This window comes from Panthera pardus, unplaced genomic scaffold (genome assembly GCF_024362965.1).
Source record: "Panthera pardus isolate Hobbes unplaced genomic scaffold, ASM2436296v1 HiC_scaffold_11, whole genome shotgun sequence".
In the NCBI taxonomy this organism is placed as follows: domain Eukaryota; kingdom Metazoa; phylum Chordata; class Mammalia; order Carnivora; family Felidae; genus Panthera; species Panthera pardus.
The window spans coordinates 64,461,912-64,482,310 of NW_026526666.1; the positions used below are offsets into that span (position 1 = coordinate 64,461,912).

At 44.2% G+C, this 20,399-nt stretch overlaps 1 protein-coding gene across 2 annotated transcripts; it reads right to left on the bottom strand.

Annotated features, from left to right (window-relative positions):
- Positions 1–2,040: 2,040 nt before the first annotated feature.
- Positions 2,041–18,844, bottom strand: SHISAL2A (shisa like 2A). 2 transcript variants are annotated; one of them, XM_053895277.1, is made up of 3 exons: positions 18,236–18,844; positions 11,957–12,096; positions 2,041–2,334 (listed from the first exon to the last, which is right to left on the bottom strand). In XM_053895277.1, the coding sequence occupies exons 1-3, from the start codon at positions 18,415–18,417 to the stop codon at positions 2,066–2,068; spliced, it is 591 nt and encodes a 196-aa protein (XP_053751252.1). In that variant the 5' UTR covers positions 18,418–18,844; the 3' UTR covers positions 2,041–2,065. The 2 variants fall into 2 exon arrangements, with proteins under 2 accessions (XP_053751252.1, XP_019304816.2); XM_019449271.2 differs by having other exon boundaries at positions 2,041–2,319; positions 18,236–18,837.
- Between the last annotated feature and the right edge of the window lie 1,555 nt (positions 18,845–20,399).

Sequence of the window (20,399 nt, forward strand, 5' to 3'; positions counted from 1 at the left end):
TGATGACCACTTGAATTTTTAGAATTTACCGATTATGTCCCCCTGTCAGACCGTGGACAGCCTAAAGGCTGTATTGGATTCTCCCTTGTAACCTCCCAGAAGATCCAGCACAGAAAGTTCAGAGGAAAACTGAAATTTACTGATGGGGATACTAAGGAGAGAGACAGGATCTGTCCTGTGAAAGGTCATACAAAACGTCAGTGACTAAACCTCCCGTCTGTCACCCACTCCCACTTACACACACAAAAAAAGTACCCTAAGCTCTCGCTCCAACATATGACTTGCAGTTCCTGAGATGTGCTAGGCTCTCTCTGTTTTGGTACAGGTTGTACTCTGAACATTATGTCTTCTGACCTTGTCTCACCTGGAAACTTTGACTCATCTTTGATGATTCAGCTCAGACATCACTTATTCCTCACTCAAACTGCTTAAGGGGCCACCATTGGGCCCACTGCCCTTTTGTGTGCTCTCCTTGCTCTCCATGTGAGCCCCTTGAGGTCAGCAGCTGTGGCTGATTCCTTTTTGTTTCCAGTAACCTGCACAGGTCTTGGCACAGAATAGATGGATGTACATACAATAAGTGGACAAAGGTGCTGGGTTCAGAGTGCTAATAATAAAAGACACATACATACACAAAATAAAATACACATGCATGCACACATGTGCACTCACATAGACATATACGCAGGCACATGTGCATGCACACATACCTACCTATGCGTGTACACATACACACAGGACAACAAATGAAGACCAGAACCGAGGCCTCTTGACTTTCAGTCTAGGGCACTTCTGAAGGTGACTCACTCTGCCTTGCCACTCCACCATGTGCCCTTGGCTGGCTCAGGCCCCATGAACAAATATCTAAGAGTGGCTATTTCACTGTTGCCAAATCTAGCAGCAGTTCATGTCACTCTCAGAAATGTCAAGAGCTGCTTTCAGTGGCCACCGAATCTCCTCGATCCTTACCTCGTGCTCCCAAGGCAAAGCCTAAAGCCACTTGCAAAGTTAAGATAAAGAGAACAGCCAGGAGAGGGGTGGAAGTCAGCCATCCCCCCTAAGATCCCTTAACAATAAAATTAATAATAATAATAATAATAATAATAATAATAATATAATGGCAATAGCTAATACATAGTGCTTTCCATTTGCCAACACTGTTCTAAGTACTTTGTATGGACTAAGTGATTTAATCTTCCCCCAAACTCTATAAGGCAGGTCCTACTATTATACCTGCTTGCATAGATGAGAGAACTGAGGCACAAATGTCACCAAGGAAGTAAGGGCAGGGACAGGATTTGAACCAGATATTTGGTTCCAGAGTCCCTGCTCTTACTCATTATATTGAAAAACACCCAACTGTAGTTTCAAAAGTCTTTGTAGCACTTTCATATTTATGAAGTCAGAACATAACCATCATCTCATTGAACACTCACCATAACCCAGCAAGGGAACTGAGGCTCAGGGAGAGTTAGGGACTTTATCAAGACCACATGAGGACAGGAGGTGGCTGCGTCTACACTGTGCAGCCTGTGTTCAGTCTGTTAACCATACATTCCCTCTCTTGTTTATTCACTCTTTCATCCAACTAAGAAATTAAATGTTATTAAATGTGGCTGGGCCCTGTGTACTCTACACTCCCTCTCATTCTGTTCCTTGGGGCAGAGCTGCAGGAGAGGTAGAAGTCACCTGCTTCTGGGTCCCAGCCATCTTTCCAGGGCATCCTAGGTACACCTGCTCTGTGACAGGAAGACCAAGTCAGACTTCTCTTGCTCCCTAAGTTGGGTACAGGGCTCCTCTGAGCCTCCAGAGGCCTCAAGCTTCCCTCTGATTGCATGGAGTTATTACCGACCATTTCTCTGGGACTCATGTCTAAACTGTCTTTGGCCCACAGTAGACCAGGCACAGCAATATAAATGGGTGCAAAGCAAGGCCTGGGTGGGATTTCTGGGGAAAGCCCTCATGTATCCCACCGGGCTCCAAGGTCCCTTTGATCATCCCCACCCCCACCTTTCATGGAAAAGAGGCTCCAGAAAAGGATGATGTAGAGACATTTATTCGATGTTTATGGGGCTGGTCCACATGGGTCTAGATTTGGGACAGGGGCCTCCTCAGGGCTGCCTGGAATGTTGCTGACAGTCACTGTGGCCATGAAGCAGTGCTGGAGAAAGCACTTGGGGTCCATAGCCTGCTCCTCAATGCAGTCCAGCCGTGGGTTCAGGAAAGGGTGATTCTGCCCAAGAGCGCTCACTCCTGGCACTTCCATCAAATTGCCTGTATTCCCACCTTGGCAGTCAGGGGGTGCCTCCTCCTTGGGGTCTGGAAAACAGCAGGCTGAAGGTATGGGGTTTCCTCATGCAGACCTTCCTCCCCCACGGTCCCATACACCCTGGCTAACTTCCCTGAGTGCTTACCTGGGGTAGGACTGTGCTTATAGTCTTAAATTCATCATTTGCTTAACAAATATTTATTAACAACATACTACATCATTCACTAGGAGCTATCAGTGTTTTTTTTTTTTTTAATTTTTTTTTAACATTTATTTATTTTTGAGACAGAGAGAGGCAGAGCATGAACAGGGGAGGGGCAGAGAGAGAGGGAGACACAGAATCCGAAGCAGGCTCCAGACTCTGGGCTGTCAGCACAGAGCCTGACGCGGGGCTCAAACTCACGCACCGTGAGATCATGACCTGAGCCGAAGTCGGACACTTAACCGACTGAGCCACCCAGGCGCCCCGAGCTATCAGTGTTTCTAATGAAGTTAAAGTCTACTCGGGGAGAAGGACAATAAACAATTGTTAGGAAAAATGAAGACTTGACCTTGACCATAAACCCATAAGATAGGTACTACTGAAAACTCATTTTATAGATGAAGATACAGGCTGACTACATAGCTAGCATGCAGAGAAGTGCTGGAAAAATTTAGAAGATACATTATTCTCTTCTTTAAGAATAGATTCACGACTCTCTTCAGCTACTGCTTTATTCTCTCCTCTTCTTATATATGAACTTGAAAGGAGGCTCGCTTGGCCTTAGTATTCCCTATTTCCCATTCATGACTTATTCTGCTGTAATTGACTTAGGTACTTCCCCCAACTTGCCTCAAAATGTTTTGTCACTAAATCCCATGGTCACTTACAAATCCTTATCTCCCTTGACTTATCAGGAGCATTTGACACAATTGAGCATTCCTGCTTTTTTGAATAAAAAGTGCATCAAGTGTTCAGGGGCACCTGGCTGGCTCAGTTGGTACGGCAGGTGGCTTTTGATCTTGGGGTTGTGGGTTCGAGCCCCATGTTGGAGGTAGAGATTACTAAAAAAAAAAAAAAAAAAAAAAAAAAAGTGTATCAAGTATTCAAGCCAGAAATGTGAGTCCTGCAGATTCCACCAATCACCATCTTCCATATTCACCCATTTCTTTACATCTTCAAGGCCACCACCCTCAGTCAGGCTTTCATCTTCTTCCTCCTAGACCAGTGGAACAGCTTCCAGTTAGACCCCCTCCAATCTATCCTCTAGTTTGTGGCCAGAGAGAGCTTTCTAAAGTCACGTGAGTCCACATACTGTTTTTTTCTCAAAAGCCTTCAATGTCTTCCCATTACCTGCGTCCTGGGGTGGTATTCAAGGCTCTTCATATACTGGCCCAATCCCCCTTCTCTTTAGCTTCATTACTCTCACCCTTCCCTTAAGAATTCTACACTTTGGGTTACCAAGGTTTTCATTGTTCCCTAAACAGTTTCATTCCTTAACATCTCTGGTTTTTTGCTTATGCTATTTCTTCTGCTTGGGATGACATTTTATACCTTATCTGTCTAGAAAACACCTATGGTTTAAAAGACCCATCGATGGGGGATGTCCAGGAAGAATGATGCCTTCAAAACTAAGGGAAGAGTGAGTTTCAAGAAGGAGGTTGTATTGGACATTGGAGTTGGCTACCTAACATACATCCCACCTCTTCCCACCTGTTAATAGCAATTATATTTGGGTGGTATTGGCCCCATCCCAGCTCCAGTTGTGGGGCCTGGGTGGTCTGAGCCAATCGGGTAATCCCATTCCTTTGCCACATAAATTGGCAATGAGTGCATAGCATTTCCCTGGGCACAGTGATTGGTTTAGGGTTGGACACATGACCTTAATGGTCCAGTAAGAGTAGAGCTCACACCTTCCCCCTTGAAAGAAGGGATAGTTCCCTCTTTCTTCTCCTGGCTAGAAGGAAACAAAAAGCTAGTGGCCCCAGGGACTGCTGGTAGTCAACTTACTACCATAAGAAAAGCCAGCCTGAGGAGTAAGCCAACACAAAATAGAGGGTAGAGCCGAGAGAATCTTAGAGGATGGAGACACAAGCCTAAGGACATAGTGAACTTCTATTCAAACCATCCAGAAAGCCCACCTGACTTTTGGACTTCTCACCCACAGAGCCAATAGATTTCCTTTGTTTTCTTTTGACCTTTCTATTTTTTAACTAATTTAAGACTCATAAGAAGTTACAAAAATAGTAGAGAGTTGCAGTTTACCCTTCACCTAGCTTTCCCCAATGGTAAAATCTTAAATAACCACAGAATAACTTCAAAACTAGGAGACTGACATGGATACAATATGATGAACTAAACTACAAATCCTGTTCAATTTTCACCAGTTTTTATATGTACTTTTTTTTTTTTTTTTTTTTTTGGTGTGTGGTACTATCAAAGTTTATCACATACATAGTTATATAATCACTGCCACAGTCAGGATAAAGAACTGTTTAATTACCACAGAAAAAACTTCTTCATGCTATCTCTTTATAGTCAGACCTTCCTCCTAAACCTAACTCCTGGTAACCACCAACCTTTTCTCCATTACTATAATTTTGTCATTCCAGAAGTGTTATATAAATAGAAGTATATAGTATACCACCTTTTGAGATTGGCTTTTTTTATTCGACATAATACCCTTGAGATCCATTTAATTGTTGTGCATATCAATAGTGCATTCCTTTTTATGGCTGCATATGTGCCATTGTATAGTTGTACCATCTGCTCATTGAAGGACATCTGGGTTGTGTCTAGTTTTCATCAATTACAAATAAAGCTGCTATGAACATTCATGTATAGGCTTTGTGCAGACATACATTTTCATTTCTCTAGGATAAACACCTAGGAGTGTGATTGCTGATTTGTATGGTATAGTGGGCTGAATGGTGGCCCCCAAAGATATCAGGTCCTAATCTCTGGAACCTGTGAATGTTACCTTATATGGTAAAGTTTTGCAGATGTGATTGAATTAAGGGTTTTGAGATGAGGATATTATCCTGAATTATCTGGGTGGGCCCTAAATGCCAACACAACTGCCTTTATAAGAGAAAGGCAGAGGAAGATGGACACATGCAGAGTGATGTGAAGACACATGTAGAGTGTGTGATTGGAGTGATACAGCTACAAGCAAAGGAATGCTGGCAGTCACCAGAAACTGGACAAGGCAGGGAATAGATTCTCCCCTGGAGCCTTTGATTTCAATCCAGTGAAACTGATTTGGAATGTGAGATAATTAATACATTTCTATTATGCTAAGCCACCAAGTTTGCGGTCATTTGTTACAGGGGCTGTAGGAAACTAATACATATAGTAAGTGTATGTTTAACTTTATGAAAACACCAAGCTGATGGATGATGAGAATGGCTGATTAATGATCTCCCACCAACACCTTTTAGAGGGAAAATTGAACTCTTGTCTCTCATTTCCCCCCCTTTTTTTTGTCTCTTACTAAACGTACCTAGGTTGTAATATCACCTCTACACTTACCTCATTCACCTCATCTGCAAAATAGGGTTGATAATAACCACTTGGCAGAGTAGTTGAGCTGGTTAAATGGGATAAGGTGTTTAAAGCATAGCACCTAGCACAACAGTAGGAACTCAGTCACCCTTCTGATCAAGCTAGTTCCTCACAAAGTACCAGAGTAAGAAAGTTACAGTCTTTGTTGCATCCTGAGTTTGGGTGATGGGATTGGTGTGGGTGTGATGGGATAGTACAGAATGCCTGAGCAGCAGAAAGAACCTATTTTCAGAAACTCAGGTCCATTCCCACTGTGCTCTTACTAAGGTTCTCACTCCCTACACTGCTGTGTCCCCATAGTCAGATATCATGGCCCCAAGATACAGTGCAATAATCGTAGTCTTTAGAGTCTGGGAGATTGGGCTTGATACCTCAGCAACACAAGCTCACTAGCTGTGTGGACTTGGCTAATTCACTTCCCTTGGCTAAGCCTTGGTTCCTTCTGCTGTAAAATGGGGCTGATGATCTCTCCACATGTCCTACCAGAGAGGGAGACAGAAGTGAAAAGTCTTTCTTTGTGAAGGGTAAAGCTCTGATGAATGTAAGATAGTGGACTTATAAACTGTCTCAGATGCAGATGGGGTGTCTGGGTGGCTCAGTTGGTTAAGCATCTGACTTCAGTTCACGTCATGATCTCACGTTTCATGGGTTCAAGCCCCGTGTTGGGCTCTGTCCTGACAGCTCAAAGCCTGGAGCCTACTTTGGATTCTGTGTTTCCCTCTCTCTCTGCCCTTCTTCCACTCATGTTCTGTCTCTCTCTCAAAAATAAATAAACATTAAATTTTTTTTTTTAAACTGTCTCAGATGCTGGAGAAATGAGAAGCTCCTGGTTAAACACTGTGTATTCAGAGGAAGGAGAGCATAGCACTTAATGAAGAAGGGGAGGAGCTAAGAGCTGAGTTTGGGCAAAATGCAGAGAGAGCTGAAAGCTATCACTTAATAAAAGGTCAGGAAATGCATTTTCCATCTTAAAAATAAGCAAGGGGCGCATGGCTGTCTCACTCTGTTAGAGCATGTGATCCTTGATCTCAGGGTTGTGAGTTCAAGCCCCACATTGGGTATAGAGATTACTCAAAAATAAAATCTTAAAAAAAGAAGAAGAAGAAGAAGCAAAAAGCAAGAACACAACTGCCTCAAACCCTAGGGACTGAATAATCTACCTGGTGGCTGAGCAGTGAAAAGTAGGAGGGTGGTTTTCATTCACACGGCCAAAGAATGAACTATATCTCCTTTGAGTCAGAAAGGTTTGGGGGATAAAACAAGGAGAGGTAAGAGAAGCAGGTCACAAGCAGGAACACCTCACACACCTGGCCTGGCAACACAGAAAGAGTAGGACTTGGGAGGCAGAAAGACACATGTATTTGAATTCCAGTTCTACAGTTTACAAGCTGTAAATCCTTGGGCCAGTCATCTAACCTCTCTAATACCTGGTGTTCACATCTGTAAAAGGGGTAACAATCATTAACCCATTTGGGAAAATTAGATGAGAGAGTGCACATAAAGTTTCAGTGTCTGGCACATGGTGAGGACTTCCCTTTGATGGCACAGGGATAAGGAGAGGAAGGAGGGTGGAGGTTGAGTTGGTTCTGTCACTCACTCACTAGGTGACGCTGGGCCTCAGTCTGTAAAATCCTCATCTGTAAAATGGATAGCAATGAGATCTGTGCTCTGCCCAGTTATTTGAAGAGCAAATGAGATAGTGTATTTAGAGCTAGTTCATTCCTTTTAACTGTGATATCATATTTCATTATTCCTCTACTGATGGACATTTAGTTTATTTCTAATTATAACAAGTTATCATGGATCTATCTTTACAAGCCCCTCCTAGTGCAACTATTTCTCTAAGGCAGATAATTACAGTGGAATTATGGAGTATAGGATGTGTGTGTATATGTATATATATTTTTTTTTAATTTTTTTTTTTTAGTTTCAATAGATATTGCCAAGTTGCTCCACAAAGTGGTTGTCCAAGTTATTCTCTTACCAGTAGCATATGACAGGATCAATTCCTCACACCTGAACTTCTCACTATTAATATGATCCATTTTTGGACTTTTGCCAGTGTAATTGATTTTTTTAAGTTTATTTATTTATTTTTTTAGTAATCTCTACCCCCAATGTGGGGCTTGAACTCACAACCCCGAGATCAAGAGTCACATGCTCTTCTGACTGAGCCAACCAGGGGCCCCGCCAATGTAATTGTTTTTAAAAGTTACATCATGGGGCGCCTGGGTGGCTTGGTTGGTTAAGCGTCTGACTTCAGCTCAGGTCATGATCTCATGGTCCGTGAGTTCGAGCCCTGCGTCGGGCTCTGTGCTGACAGCTCAGAGCCTGGAGCCTGTTTCAGATTCTGTGTCTCCCTCTCTCTGACCCTCCCCCGTTTATGCTCTGTCTCTCTCTGTCTCAAAAATAAATAAACGTTAAAAAAAAAAATTTAAATAAAAAAAATAAATAAAAGTTACATCATTCTTAAACTGCACTCTTCTGATTATTAGTAAGGCTGAGCATCTTTTCATGTGTATTGAGCATTTGAATTTCTTTTTTTGTAGATTATGTTTTTCTCATTTGTTTAAAGATGTGCCTGTATATTCTGGATATCAACCTCACCTCTACTTTATATATAGTTGATTCTCATAATTCACAGTTATACTCTTTTCTTAACATTTATTTTTTTAAATTTGTTTCTTTATTTTGAGAGAGACTGAGAGCACAAGCAGAGGAGGGGCAGAGAGAGAGAGAGAGAGAGAGAGAGAGTGAGAGAGAGAGAATCCCAAGCAGGCTCTGTACTGTCAGTGCTGATCCTGATGCGGGGCTTGGTGCCACAACCACGAGATCATGACCTGAGCCAAAATCAAGAGTCAGACACTCAACTGACTGAGCCACCCAGGCACCCCGCAGTAGTTATATTCTATAAAGTCATCACAAACACTGAATTAATGAATACTGAATCATTGCTCCTGGGGAAATGCTAGGTTAGGTTCCTGTGAGCCTCTGGTCACAACAGTTTTGTCATCTGACCAATACATGAATTTACTTTGTGTGTGTTTCTGTTTGAAGACACATTATTTAATATACATTGTTGATTCATTAACATTGAACTCATGACCAACAGCATTATAACTCCTGCCAAAACAAAGTTTAAAACACATGTGTTTTCTCCACAGGGCACAGCAGCCTTCTTATGCTTAGGAACAGTAGACAATAATACTTTGGCACTATATTTGGGGGCCATTTTAAACAGTGAAATTAACAAAAATCACAAAAATGCAAAAAACATGGCACTAAATATATACTTGTTTACAGTATGAGAGCTGAAAACAAGAAGGCAAACAAATAGCCTTGTTTAACCTCAGCTGGGTATGTGTGTGATGGGCAACTCAAACTGTTTGCTGCTCTGCACATGTCCACATCCACACATGACCTCAAAAACACTGTAAGTATTGATTTTGAGGTTACAGACAAATTTTAGCAAGTACACAATTTCACAAATATCAAATCTGTGAATAATGAGGATTGTCTATATGTGTGTATTTATTTTTATGTTTCTAATAACTTTGCAGTCCACCACTTGTTTTGTAATGTTATTTATAATGTCTTTTGTCTTTTTAAAAACAATTTTTTTCAGTTCATTTATTTATTTTGAGAGAGACAGAGAGAGCATGAGCAGGGGAGGGGCAGAGAGAGAGGGGAAGAGACAGAATCCCAAGCAGGCTGCACGCTGCCAGTGCAGAGCCTGACACAGGGCTTGAACTCACAAAACTGTGAGATCATGACCTGAGCCAAAACCGAGAGTTGGACGCTTAACTGACTGAGACACTCAGGCACCCCACTTTTATCTTATTTTTATTTCATGTCTATTTGGATTTGATGAAGGCAAATTTGCCAATTTTTCCCTTATTTAAGAAAATTTTTTTAAGTGTTTAATTCAAATTCCTACATTTTAATCAGTCTGTTTCTGGACTCTTTTTTAATCTAGGGTTTTTCAACATTGGCACTATTTAATTTTGGGTTGCATAACTCTTTGTTGTGGAGTGTTGTCCTCTGTATTGTAGGATGTTTAACAGCATCCCTGGTCTCTATCAAGAGATACCTTCCCCAGTTGGAACAACCAAAAATGTCTCCAGACATTGCCAAATGTCCCTGGGGGGCAAATGTACAAATTAGCACTGCATTGCTAATTCTGTCTGTCAATTGCTGTGCCAATATCAAGCAGACAATATATCTTCTTAAAATGTCTGTTATCTGATAGGGTAAGTCCCTCGTCTCTTTCTTTTCCCTTTTTTTTTTTTTTAATTTTTTACTGTTTATTTATTTTTAAGACAGAGAGAGACAGAGTGTGAGCAGGGAAGGGGCACAGCGAGAGGGAGACACAGAATCTAAAGCAGGCTCCAGACTCCAAGCTGTTAGCACAGAGCCTAATGTGGGGCTTGAACTCACGAACCATAAGATCATGACCTGAACCAAAACCAAGAGTCGGATGCTCAACTGAATGAGCCACCCAGGTGCCCCTCTTCTTTCTTTTCCAAAATTGTTTTGTTTAGTCTCTCCCTTTACTCTTCTACATTAATTTTAGAACTAATTTGACAAATTCCATGAAACACTTTGTTGGGATTTTTATTTATAGATTAATTTTTTAAGATCTGATATGTCTATGATATTGAGCCTTCCTATCTACATACATGCTATATCTCATGAGATAGTTTCTTTCATGCCTTTCATTAACTTCTCTGATTTTTCTCTGGAAAAGTTGAAGCCTGGGCTGTCTCTGGTCTCCCTGAGCTGTCTGGATCTAGGCTCAGGGCTTTCTTCCTATTTCCTGCCACTGCCTCCCATATTCCTGACTACAAGGGGAGCCAGAAGAATCCTTCCACCCTCATCCCTTCTGCTTTTCATTGCTCAGCAGCAGCAGGATTATTCATTGTCATCAGGATCGGAGAAGGGTTCTTGTGCTGTTGTTTGTTGCACAAGTTGTTAAGTTGGAAAATTAATCTTTTACAACTGAAAAAACCCTCTATCTTCTTCTGAAAGTTAGCTACTCCGCACCTTTCTACGTCCCTGATAATTGCCGCCCTTGCTTTTGCTTAGCTTAAATTCCTCAGGTCCTGCCTGGCCTTATTTCCTATGGGGCCCCGTGATAAATGAACCAGTCACTGCATAGCTCTTACTCAGAACTGCCCACACACTTTTACCCATTATTTACTCTAACCTGGAATGCCTTTCCTCCTTTTACCCAACCAACAACTTTGCTAACTCAGCACTCATTCAAATCTACTCTCGTTTGGGTGGGCAGAAGAGCATGATTCAAGGTAGAAAAACATGAGCTGAATTTCAGCCTTACCTTTTAAAAAATTTTTTTTAATTTATTTTTTTAGAGTAGGCTGTCCACCTAACGTGGGGCTTGACCTCAGGACCCCAGTATCAAAAGTCACATGCTCTACCAACTGAGCCAGCCAGGCATCCACTCACCCTTACCATTTATTGGCTGTGACACTTTGAGTTAAGTCATCTAATCTGTCTTAGCCTCGATTCTCTCATCTCTCATCTGTAAAGTGGAGATAATAATACTCATTTTGAGTGTTGTTTGCCAAACTATACAGAAAGATCATTTGCCAGTAGGGACTTGTATCTTTCATAGTACCTTGCAGAGGTCGTAAAAATGTGTGCAATAAAGACTTATGAAAAAGCAATACTGTTTTTTGGGCAGGGGGCCTTTGAGGTTCTAGATGGCCTGTGCTAATGAAGGAAGGGGTAGTCCAAAAATTCAGATTATCGAAAAATAACTATTTAATTTCTGAACAAACTCAGTTTTTCTTATTAATTCTATTTTGGGACAATATTAAAATCAGTTTTCACTTTCTAAGGCTAGAATGAAAACATTATCTTAGCAAATCCACAAGATGGATTAATCTTTGTGTGACAAATAGAATCCTGACTATATCAAATTATTTTGATAAACATTGAGCACATGAAGAGCTTCAGATGAAAATGTTCAGATCATGACCCTCTTAAAAAATGTGTTGCTGCTTCAGGATATTCTAGGAACACTCGTGAAGCAAATATTTCGTACGTCACTTCTAAATATCTCCCCTCTATAAATGTGCTAGCCTGTTCAATACACGGAAATCCTGAGGCCTATTTCTTACCTGTAGGCTGTAAGCTTAAGCCTGGGTCCAACTTCGTGTGGGGCTTTGAGCTGATGAACAGGTAACAGAGCACACAGGCAGTGACAATGAAGGCCAGGAGAACCACTGCTGCTATGGACAGGCCCACAAGGGCTCCAATACTGGGGAGAGAAGACAGGAGGGAGCTGAGTGTCGGGAAGGGACTTGGGAGGCAGCCTGTTAGATGCGAAGTATTGTAGATATTATAGGAATCAACTGGCTTCAGCTTTTGTTCTGTCTCTACTTGTCTTAGACTTTCTGCACCTAAGCATGAGAAAGAGCATTAGCTATACGCCAAGTACTCACCATACATGTAACATGACAAGCTTCAGTGCAACCACGTAGTTGGGACTCAGTATGTATTCCCCTTCTTCTGTTCGCCTTCCCTCCCTACTTTCTTCAACCTGCTTCCACCCCAGGGAGCTGGAGATGGTCTTAAAGAGCCCTCCCCACGATGCTGTTTCTTAAAAAATCAAGACAAAGAGTAAGCCTTAGTTAAAAATCAGCGGTCCTTCCGGACTCAAAGTAATTTCTGACCCACCCTCCAGTGGGTCATTGCACTGGTGTGGATTCCACATCTAGAATATCTCCTCACTGCTGTTCCTTCACCTCACCATGGCTAAATAAATTATTTAGTCAATTATTACTTTTAAGTTTATTTATTTATTTTGGGGGAGGGGAGGAGGGGCAGAGAGAGGGAGAGAGAGAGAATCCCAAGCAGGCTCTGCTCTTGAGATGCGGGGCTCGAACCCACAAGCCATGAGATCATGACCCGACGTGAAACCAAGAGTCGGACACTTAATAGACTGAGCCACCCCGGTGCCCCTGGCTAAATAAATTATTGAACACCCTGCAGTGGAATCATATAGAGCCATTAAAAACATATTTTCAAATATTATTTAAGGTCAAGAATAAATTCTGATGGGAAAATGTTAAGTGAAAAGACTAGGACACACTACTAAACATATAGCATAATGCCAACTTAAATAAACATAAACATTTACATAATTATACATCTGTAAGGTCGGGTAGAAATACATCAAATTGCTAACAGGCTCTCTCTGGGTGTAGCGCAGGCTGTGGATGTCCTGTCTATGTCCCATTTGGTCTTATAATTATAGAATATTCTGGCCAGAGTTTCAAATACCAGCATCTGCATCCTTTTGCCTGAAAGCTTTCTTGGGCCAGAACAGTCTTCGTCTGTACATCAAGCAGGTCATAAGTACAGGAAAATTAATGCCTCCCTTCTCCCATCAGCACACAACCAGTGACTGACAGAAATTGGTATATAAATACCCTGGTATACAGATTCCCTGGCATATATTCCCTATATACCCTGGTATATAAACTGGTATATAATTCCTGGTCCTCAGGTGGGATGACTCTGAGGTATAATTTCTGCAATGGCTGGCAGAGTTCAGCAGGTTGAAGCTCCTGTGACCCTCAGTGGTGACACACCATTGTTTGCTTCTACCCTTCCCCGCCTCTCTCCCCCACCGTCTACCGATGTTTTCTAGGATGCCTCTCCATATAAACTACTTGACCTCAAATTCTTGTATCTGAGTCTTTGGGGGCAATCTAAGCTAAGACACCTGATCTCCCATGATTTCTTTCCTTTTTTGTTTCTCTTGTCCCTTCCACATTTTCCACAGTGAACATGCAGTACCTTTTGGTTCTCATAAGTACTTTAATTAAACATTATTTCCTCTTTTGAGATATGCTCACTGTTTATAAGGAAGGCTTGTGCTCCAGTTGGGACCCTATACTTTCCATGGGACATCTGTGGCCACCTCTAAAAGTAGGGTCCTGCTATAGATGCTGGAGAGGATGTGGAGAAACAGGAACCCTCTTGCACTGTTGGTGGGAATGCAAATTGGTGCAGCCGCTCTGGAAAGCAGTGTGGAGGTTCCTCAGAAAATTAAAAATAGACCTACCCTATGACCCAGCAATAGCACTGCTAGGAATTTATCCAAGGGATACAGGAGTACTGATGCATAGGGGCACCTGTACCCCAATGTTTATAGCGGCACTCTCAACAATAGCCAAATGATGGAAAGAGCCTAAATGTCCATCAACTGATGAATGGATAAAGAAATTGTGGTTTATATACACAATGGAATACTACGTGGCAATGAGAAAAAATGAAATATGGCCTTTTGTAGCAACATGGATGGAACTGGAGAGTGTGATGCTAAGTGAAATAAGCCATACAGAGAAAGACAGATACCATATGGTTTCACTCTTATGTGGATCCTGAGAAACATAACAGAAACCCATGGGGGAGGGGAAGGAAAAAAAAAAAAAAAGAGGTTAGAGTGGGAGAGAGCCAAAGCATTAGAGACTGTTAAAAACTGAGAACAAACTGAGGGTTGATGGGGGGTGGGAGGGAGGGCAGGGTGGGAGGGAGGGCAGGGTGGGTGATGGGTATTGAGCAGGGCACCTTTTGGGATGAGCACTGGGTGTTGTATGGAAACCAATTTGACAGTAAATTTCATATATTAAAAAAAAAAAAAAAAAAAGAAAAAAAAAATTAAAAAAAAAAGAAAAAAAATAAAAAAAAAAAAAAAAAATAAAAGTAGGGTCCTGGGGCGCCTGGGTGGTTCAGTCGGTTGAGTGTCCGACTTCGGCTCAGGTCATGATCTCGCGGTCTGTGAGTTCAGGCCCCGCGTCGGGCTCTGTGCTGACAGCTCAGAGCCTGGAGCCTGCTTCAGATTCTGTGTCTCCCTCTCTCTCTGCCCCTCCTCTGCTCATGCTCTGTCTCTCTCTGTCAAAAATAAACATTAAAAATATTTTATAAATAAATAAATAAATAAATAAATAAATAAATAAAAGTAGGGCCCTTTGAAGAATGGGTGAGAGAGCTGGGGGAATACATCCTAGATTAGCAGTCAGTTAGGGAGCGGGCACTGTCCCTGATGGGCTGTCTGGGAACAGAGGAACCTGCCCCCAAGGATAGAGTCAGGAATGCCAGGGGAAGCTCTAAGGGGGAAATCTGTGCTTGGTGTAAGATGAACTTCAAATGATTAGCATTGTCCCCAGGTGAATGCACTGCCTCAAGAGGTGGTAAGCTCTCTATTATTGCACAGGTTTGTGAAGAACACCTGGATAAGCACACTTTTCAATGAAGTTGGAGTTTCCTGCCCTGGGTGGGAAGCTGAAGAGCTGCTAGCCTTGCAGGATTTCACAGATCTACAAGTCTGAAAGATCACACTGTGTCCTCTAGGAAAGAATTGGAGGGGTAGTCTAACATTTGGTAGGGTTTTTGAGCCGGGCAGTTCTAAGTTCACATCTGGGTTCTGTCACATGTAAACTGCAAAGTCCTGCATCTCTTGACCTTCATTTTCTTTATTTGTAAAGGTTCCTTTCTCACCAGGTGTCCATAAAGATTAAATGAGGTGGTGTATATCCAGTGCCTGACACCCAGTTCTGTCCTGCTGCAAGGCTGCTGCCTTTTGGCTCACATTCTGGTTAAAAAAAAAAAAAAAAAAATGGAGCTACTGATAGAAGGTGTTTGGAAAGTGGACCAGACATGTGATAGCACCAGCTGCTTCTCCACAGGGAGTCTTCACTTCCTGAGACACACTTTTAAAGACAGCAATTCTCCTTGAGCACTATACAAGGAAACAGTTGTTTACCTGGAGATTTTTATGTTTTTGAGGGCCAACTTTCATGAAAAAGGCCAAATGGAGTCCAGAGCCGAACAAGGTCTCCACCCTGCTATGGTAGGGCTGTGTGGAGCACACCAGAGGGTTGTTTCAGGGGTTAGAGTACACTGATTACCTAGATGTCCTGGGGACCCTCAGTTCCTCTCCTCCACTTTGCAACTGTCTGTGATGTTTATGAACCACATTATGTCCAAGCCTAGGAAGAGTCAGCCCTGCACGCTAAACCTTTCAACTGCTCTTGAGGTCACAGAATTGGAGGGTCAGTGAGTATCTTTTCAAATGATCTGAGTAGAGCAGGTTATGAGAAAGCCAGGCTAGATTTAAACAGTTGTGCCACAGGACAGACCTGGTCGTGGGGCCAGACAGGCCTGAGTTTTCATCCCAGCTCTGCCACTTGCTCTCACTAGGGCATTCCCAGATAGGAACTCAGCTCCTTGCAAGTTTTCTCATCTGTAAACTGGAGAAAAGATGTGCCAGGGTTGTGAATGTGTGAATTCATCTAACTCTCGGTTGATCCTAGGTACTGTTCTTTAAACCTCAGTCTGCCAATACATTGCTAGATGGTCTTGGACAATTCACTTCGGTACTCCAAGCTTCACTTTCCCTACCTATGAACCAGGGAAAGAAACCTCCTTTTACTGAACATCTGCAATATGTATTAGTCACTCCCACCTGCATTATTTTATTTCACTAAATCCTCACAAAAATTCAACGAGATAGGTATTCCTATTGCTATTTTGAAGATGAAAAAAGAGACTCAGAGGGGCGCCTGGCTGGCTCAGTCAGAGCCGTGTGTGACTTGGGGTCATGAGTTCGAGCCCCATGTTGGATGTAGAGATTATAAATAAATAAATAAATAAATAAACAAACAAACAAACAAACTTAAAAAAAAATACCACTCAGAGGTAATTGCCCTAATTCACATAGCTATTAAGTGGCAGAGCCAAGGTTTGGACAGCCTTCTAACCATCCCCAAAGTTCTATACTGTCTCTATACCTCAAAGGGAGGTCAGCACTGCCATATTTCAGCACCCAGCTCAGTGCTAAGTACACTCAGTCTTCAGCAAATCCTCCATTGTTATACTCTAGGTGCATGACATATCTCTCTGAATGGACTATGAGCTCCTCGGGGGCAGGGAATAATTGATTTCTGTGTCACTATTGCCTAGCATTGCACCAGGCACAAAGCAAAGGCTATAAGGAATGAATGAATATATGGGGGAATAGAGAATAAATTAGTATAATTCTTCAGGTTACAGACAGCAGCCAAATGTGCAGGATCAGAAAACTTGGCCATCTGAAAATGGTTTCAGAATTATAGATTAATCGGTCTAGAAAAAGTGGTATCTGTAATTGTCAGTGGCATATGCCAAGTTGATTTCACCTCTATCTCATTTGGTCCAAGTCAGAAATTGGGGCAATCATTTATCATGCTCTTCATTTGATAGATGCAAAGACAGAGGCTCAGAATGGGTTCTGCAGCAGACTGTCCTTTCCCACCCAGAGGGTATGCAGCCTCCGGTCACATACCTGCAGGAACAGAAAAAATCACTATCTACTGAGATGGCCCACGCCATTTTTGCTGATGTCTGTTTTCCAGAGCAGGCTCAGGATCACGTCCTATTTTCTGGGTGAGGCCTTTAGAGACAGAGAGACACTGAGACCCGTTGCCCTCTCAGCACCACACTTAGGCTCCAGGAATGTCAGTGCTGTCCTACCCATCCCCTCCCCTGAACAGGCAGGGAAACTAAGGTCCTGCGAGTGGGAATCCACCCAAATTATACTTCTATTAATATAGCCTGAGCTGGCTTCTGCTGTAGCATTGTGCCACTGATGAACTTGGAGGCATCTCTAATTCCTTGGTCTTCTGCCTTAGCTCGGGAGTGGAGTACATCCCCAGTACCCACTCCAGGGCCTGGCACAACTAAGTGCTCAGTAAGGGGTAGCTGAAAGAATAAGTAAATATGAGGGGGAAGAAAGTTGAACCTGGACTGGGCTGGGATTGACTAGGGATATAGTATGAGATGAGGAGTAGGATTGGGGCTGAGGTCTGGGTGTAGGGCTGGACCATGTTTGGAGTCAGGGTTGGGAAGAAGAGCTGAGGTGGGTTGCCTGGAGGATTCAGGGGGAGGTTGGGTCTGGTGATCAGTATTGCGGAGTGGGTAAAGTCAGGGATGATGTCGAGCTGATGTTAGGATGGGGACCCTGGTTTGCATTTGAATGAGGGTGGAGTTTGGGTTTCCAGTGATTGTGGGAGAAGAGAGTGTGGTGTCAGGAAGAGGGTTGGTATGTAATCTGGGGCTGGTTTGAGGGTGGTGGAGTATGACGTTGGGAGTAGGGATGGAGTTGGGGTGAGGTTCAAGCTTAGATCTGAATGGGGGAAGAGGTTACTGAGGGAGTTGGGTTGGTGACGGGATGAGAGCAAAGGTCAGGATTGGGCCTGAGGGGCTAAAGGGCCGGTGGGGTCCATGCTGATGTTGGGGTGGGCATTTGGGTGAGGGCTCAGGGTTTAGCCCGCGCTGCGCCGAGGGTGCGGCGAAGGGGCTAGGGCTGGAGTGGGGTTCTAGCTGGGGTTAGGGCCACGGCCGGCCGGTACCTGAGCCACCACATGTAGCTGTGCTCGTAGGGAAAGAAGCTGTGCGGGTCGTCGCAGCAGTACTTGTGGTCGCGGAAGCCGCAGCAGAAGACGGCGGCCGCCTCGCCCCCCGGCCGCGGGCAGCTGAAGCCACGCACCACCTCCTGCTCGGCGCTCACGTAGCTCGTGCAGGCGCCGCTCATCGCGCCCCGCGCCGGGCCCGCTGCCACCTCGGGCCACCAGACGGCTGGGCGAGGGACGAACGGAGACAGCACCGAGCCTGAGAAAGAGACTGAGGGAGAAAGAAACGGAGAGAAGCAGCGAGACAGAGAGAGACGCGGCGAGAGGCGCGGAAACGCAGCGGTTAGAGCTCTAGACTCCCCGAGGACCCAGAGAGGCAGCCTGGTACGCGGACGGGCGCAACGGGAGGGGGCGTGGAGGAGGAAGAGGAGAGGGAGGAGGAGGGCGGAGGAGCGGTGGGAGTGGAGAGCGGCTGGAAGCGGGGCGGGACCCAGAGCCCGAGCGCTAGCGCGGGGCGGGGGTTAGGGGGGCCGGATGGGAGGGCGACCGGCGGAGCCGGGAGGTGGGAGCAGCTCGGGGGAGTCTCCTGGGCGCGGGTCTGTGCCCGCACTTCCCCTACCCGCCCTGCTGCGTTCCCAGGTTATGCACGGGGGTGCTGGGTGCTCAGACAACACAAGTCCAGGGTGGCAGGGTGGGCATGGAAACCACCGCCGTGGATTCCACACTTGGCGCTTGGGCAGCCGCCTGGTGCTGGGCACTGTGCTCGACGCCGGCAGTTTCAGGGCAGTTCCAGGCTAGTGCGCGCCTCCGCGACCCCTCAGTAGCGTCAGTATGGGATGATTCGTACACTACTTAACCGTCACACCAACCCAGAGGGCCAGAGATTTTCAAACCCATTTTATAAATGAGAGCTAAGCGCCAGAGAGGTCGTTTCCCCCAGTCCTCAAGCCCTGAGATTTTAACCTGGGTCTGTCTAGTCCCCAAGCCCTTGTTCTTTTCCAGTGCGCCTCTTTTCCAGTGGACTTTAAAAAAAAAAAAAAAAATCATTTTGGTTTATTCATTTTTGAGAGAGAGAGACAGAGCGAGCAGGGGAGGAGCAGAGATAGAGGGAGACACAGAACCCAAAGCAGGCTCCAGGCCCCATACTGTCAGCACAGAACCCGACTGGGGGGCTGGAACCTATGAAGCACAAGATTTATGACCTGAGCCAAAGTCCAACACTTAACTGACTGAGCCACCCAGGTGCCCCTCCAGTGGACTTTTAAATATCTTCATCCTCTGACTTCCTTGCCTGTCTCTGCCTTCCTTGAGCAGCTCATTTATGTACTGACTTGTTCACACCCTGATCAGACTCCTTGCCATGCTGGCCTAGGACAGGGGAGCTACACAATGTCCCAAATTATAATTCCACCCCCCCAACCCTCCCACCCCCACCCCTGCCAGGAAGCAAAGCCAACACACCTTTCTACTCTCAGAAGTTATTTATAGATTACAAGAACAGCATTCTCACTAGGATCAGGGGACCACAGACTGAAGGAGCCATATGTGGCCCTTAGGAATTGCCTGTCTGTCCTGTCAGGGTACACTGGGGAAACTGAGGCTCTGAGAGTTACACAGTTTTGCCCAATCACACTGATCCAGGACTAGAGACTCCTGAGCTTTAGCTGTCCCATCTTATATGCGAATCATGCCCATTCAGCTAGACACGGGGTATTGGGGTTGAAAAAGACTTGTGGGGCATGCAACCAGTTACTGAATCACAGCAAGCTTTAAAAAATAATAATAATTGAACAGAATAGAAAAAGTGCACTGCAGATAGTAAAACTAAGTGTTCTTTCATAAAATGTCTCTTTCAGTTATGTATGTATGTATGCATTATAGACCAGATCACAATGTAAAATGCATTTCTTACTTTGAATCAGGTCAAAAAGGCTTGAAAGCCACTGAATCTGACACCTCCCACTGGACAGATGGGCAGGGGCTAACTCAAGATTACAAGATCTTTAGCTCTTTTCATTTTTCACAGGAGTGGGTAGAGGAGGAAATAGTTATTGTGATGCCTTGAAACTCCTCAGTTCCTCCATCCCTTGCTTTGGGTATATGGGGGATATATCATGGGCATCAGGTGACCTGGGTTCAAGCCCTAGCTCTACTCCTTCCCTGG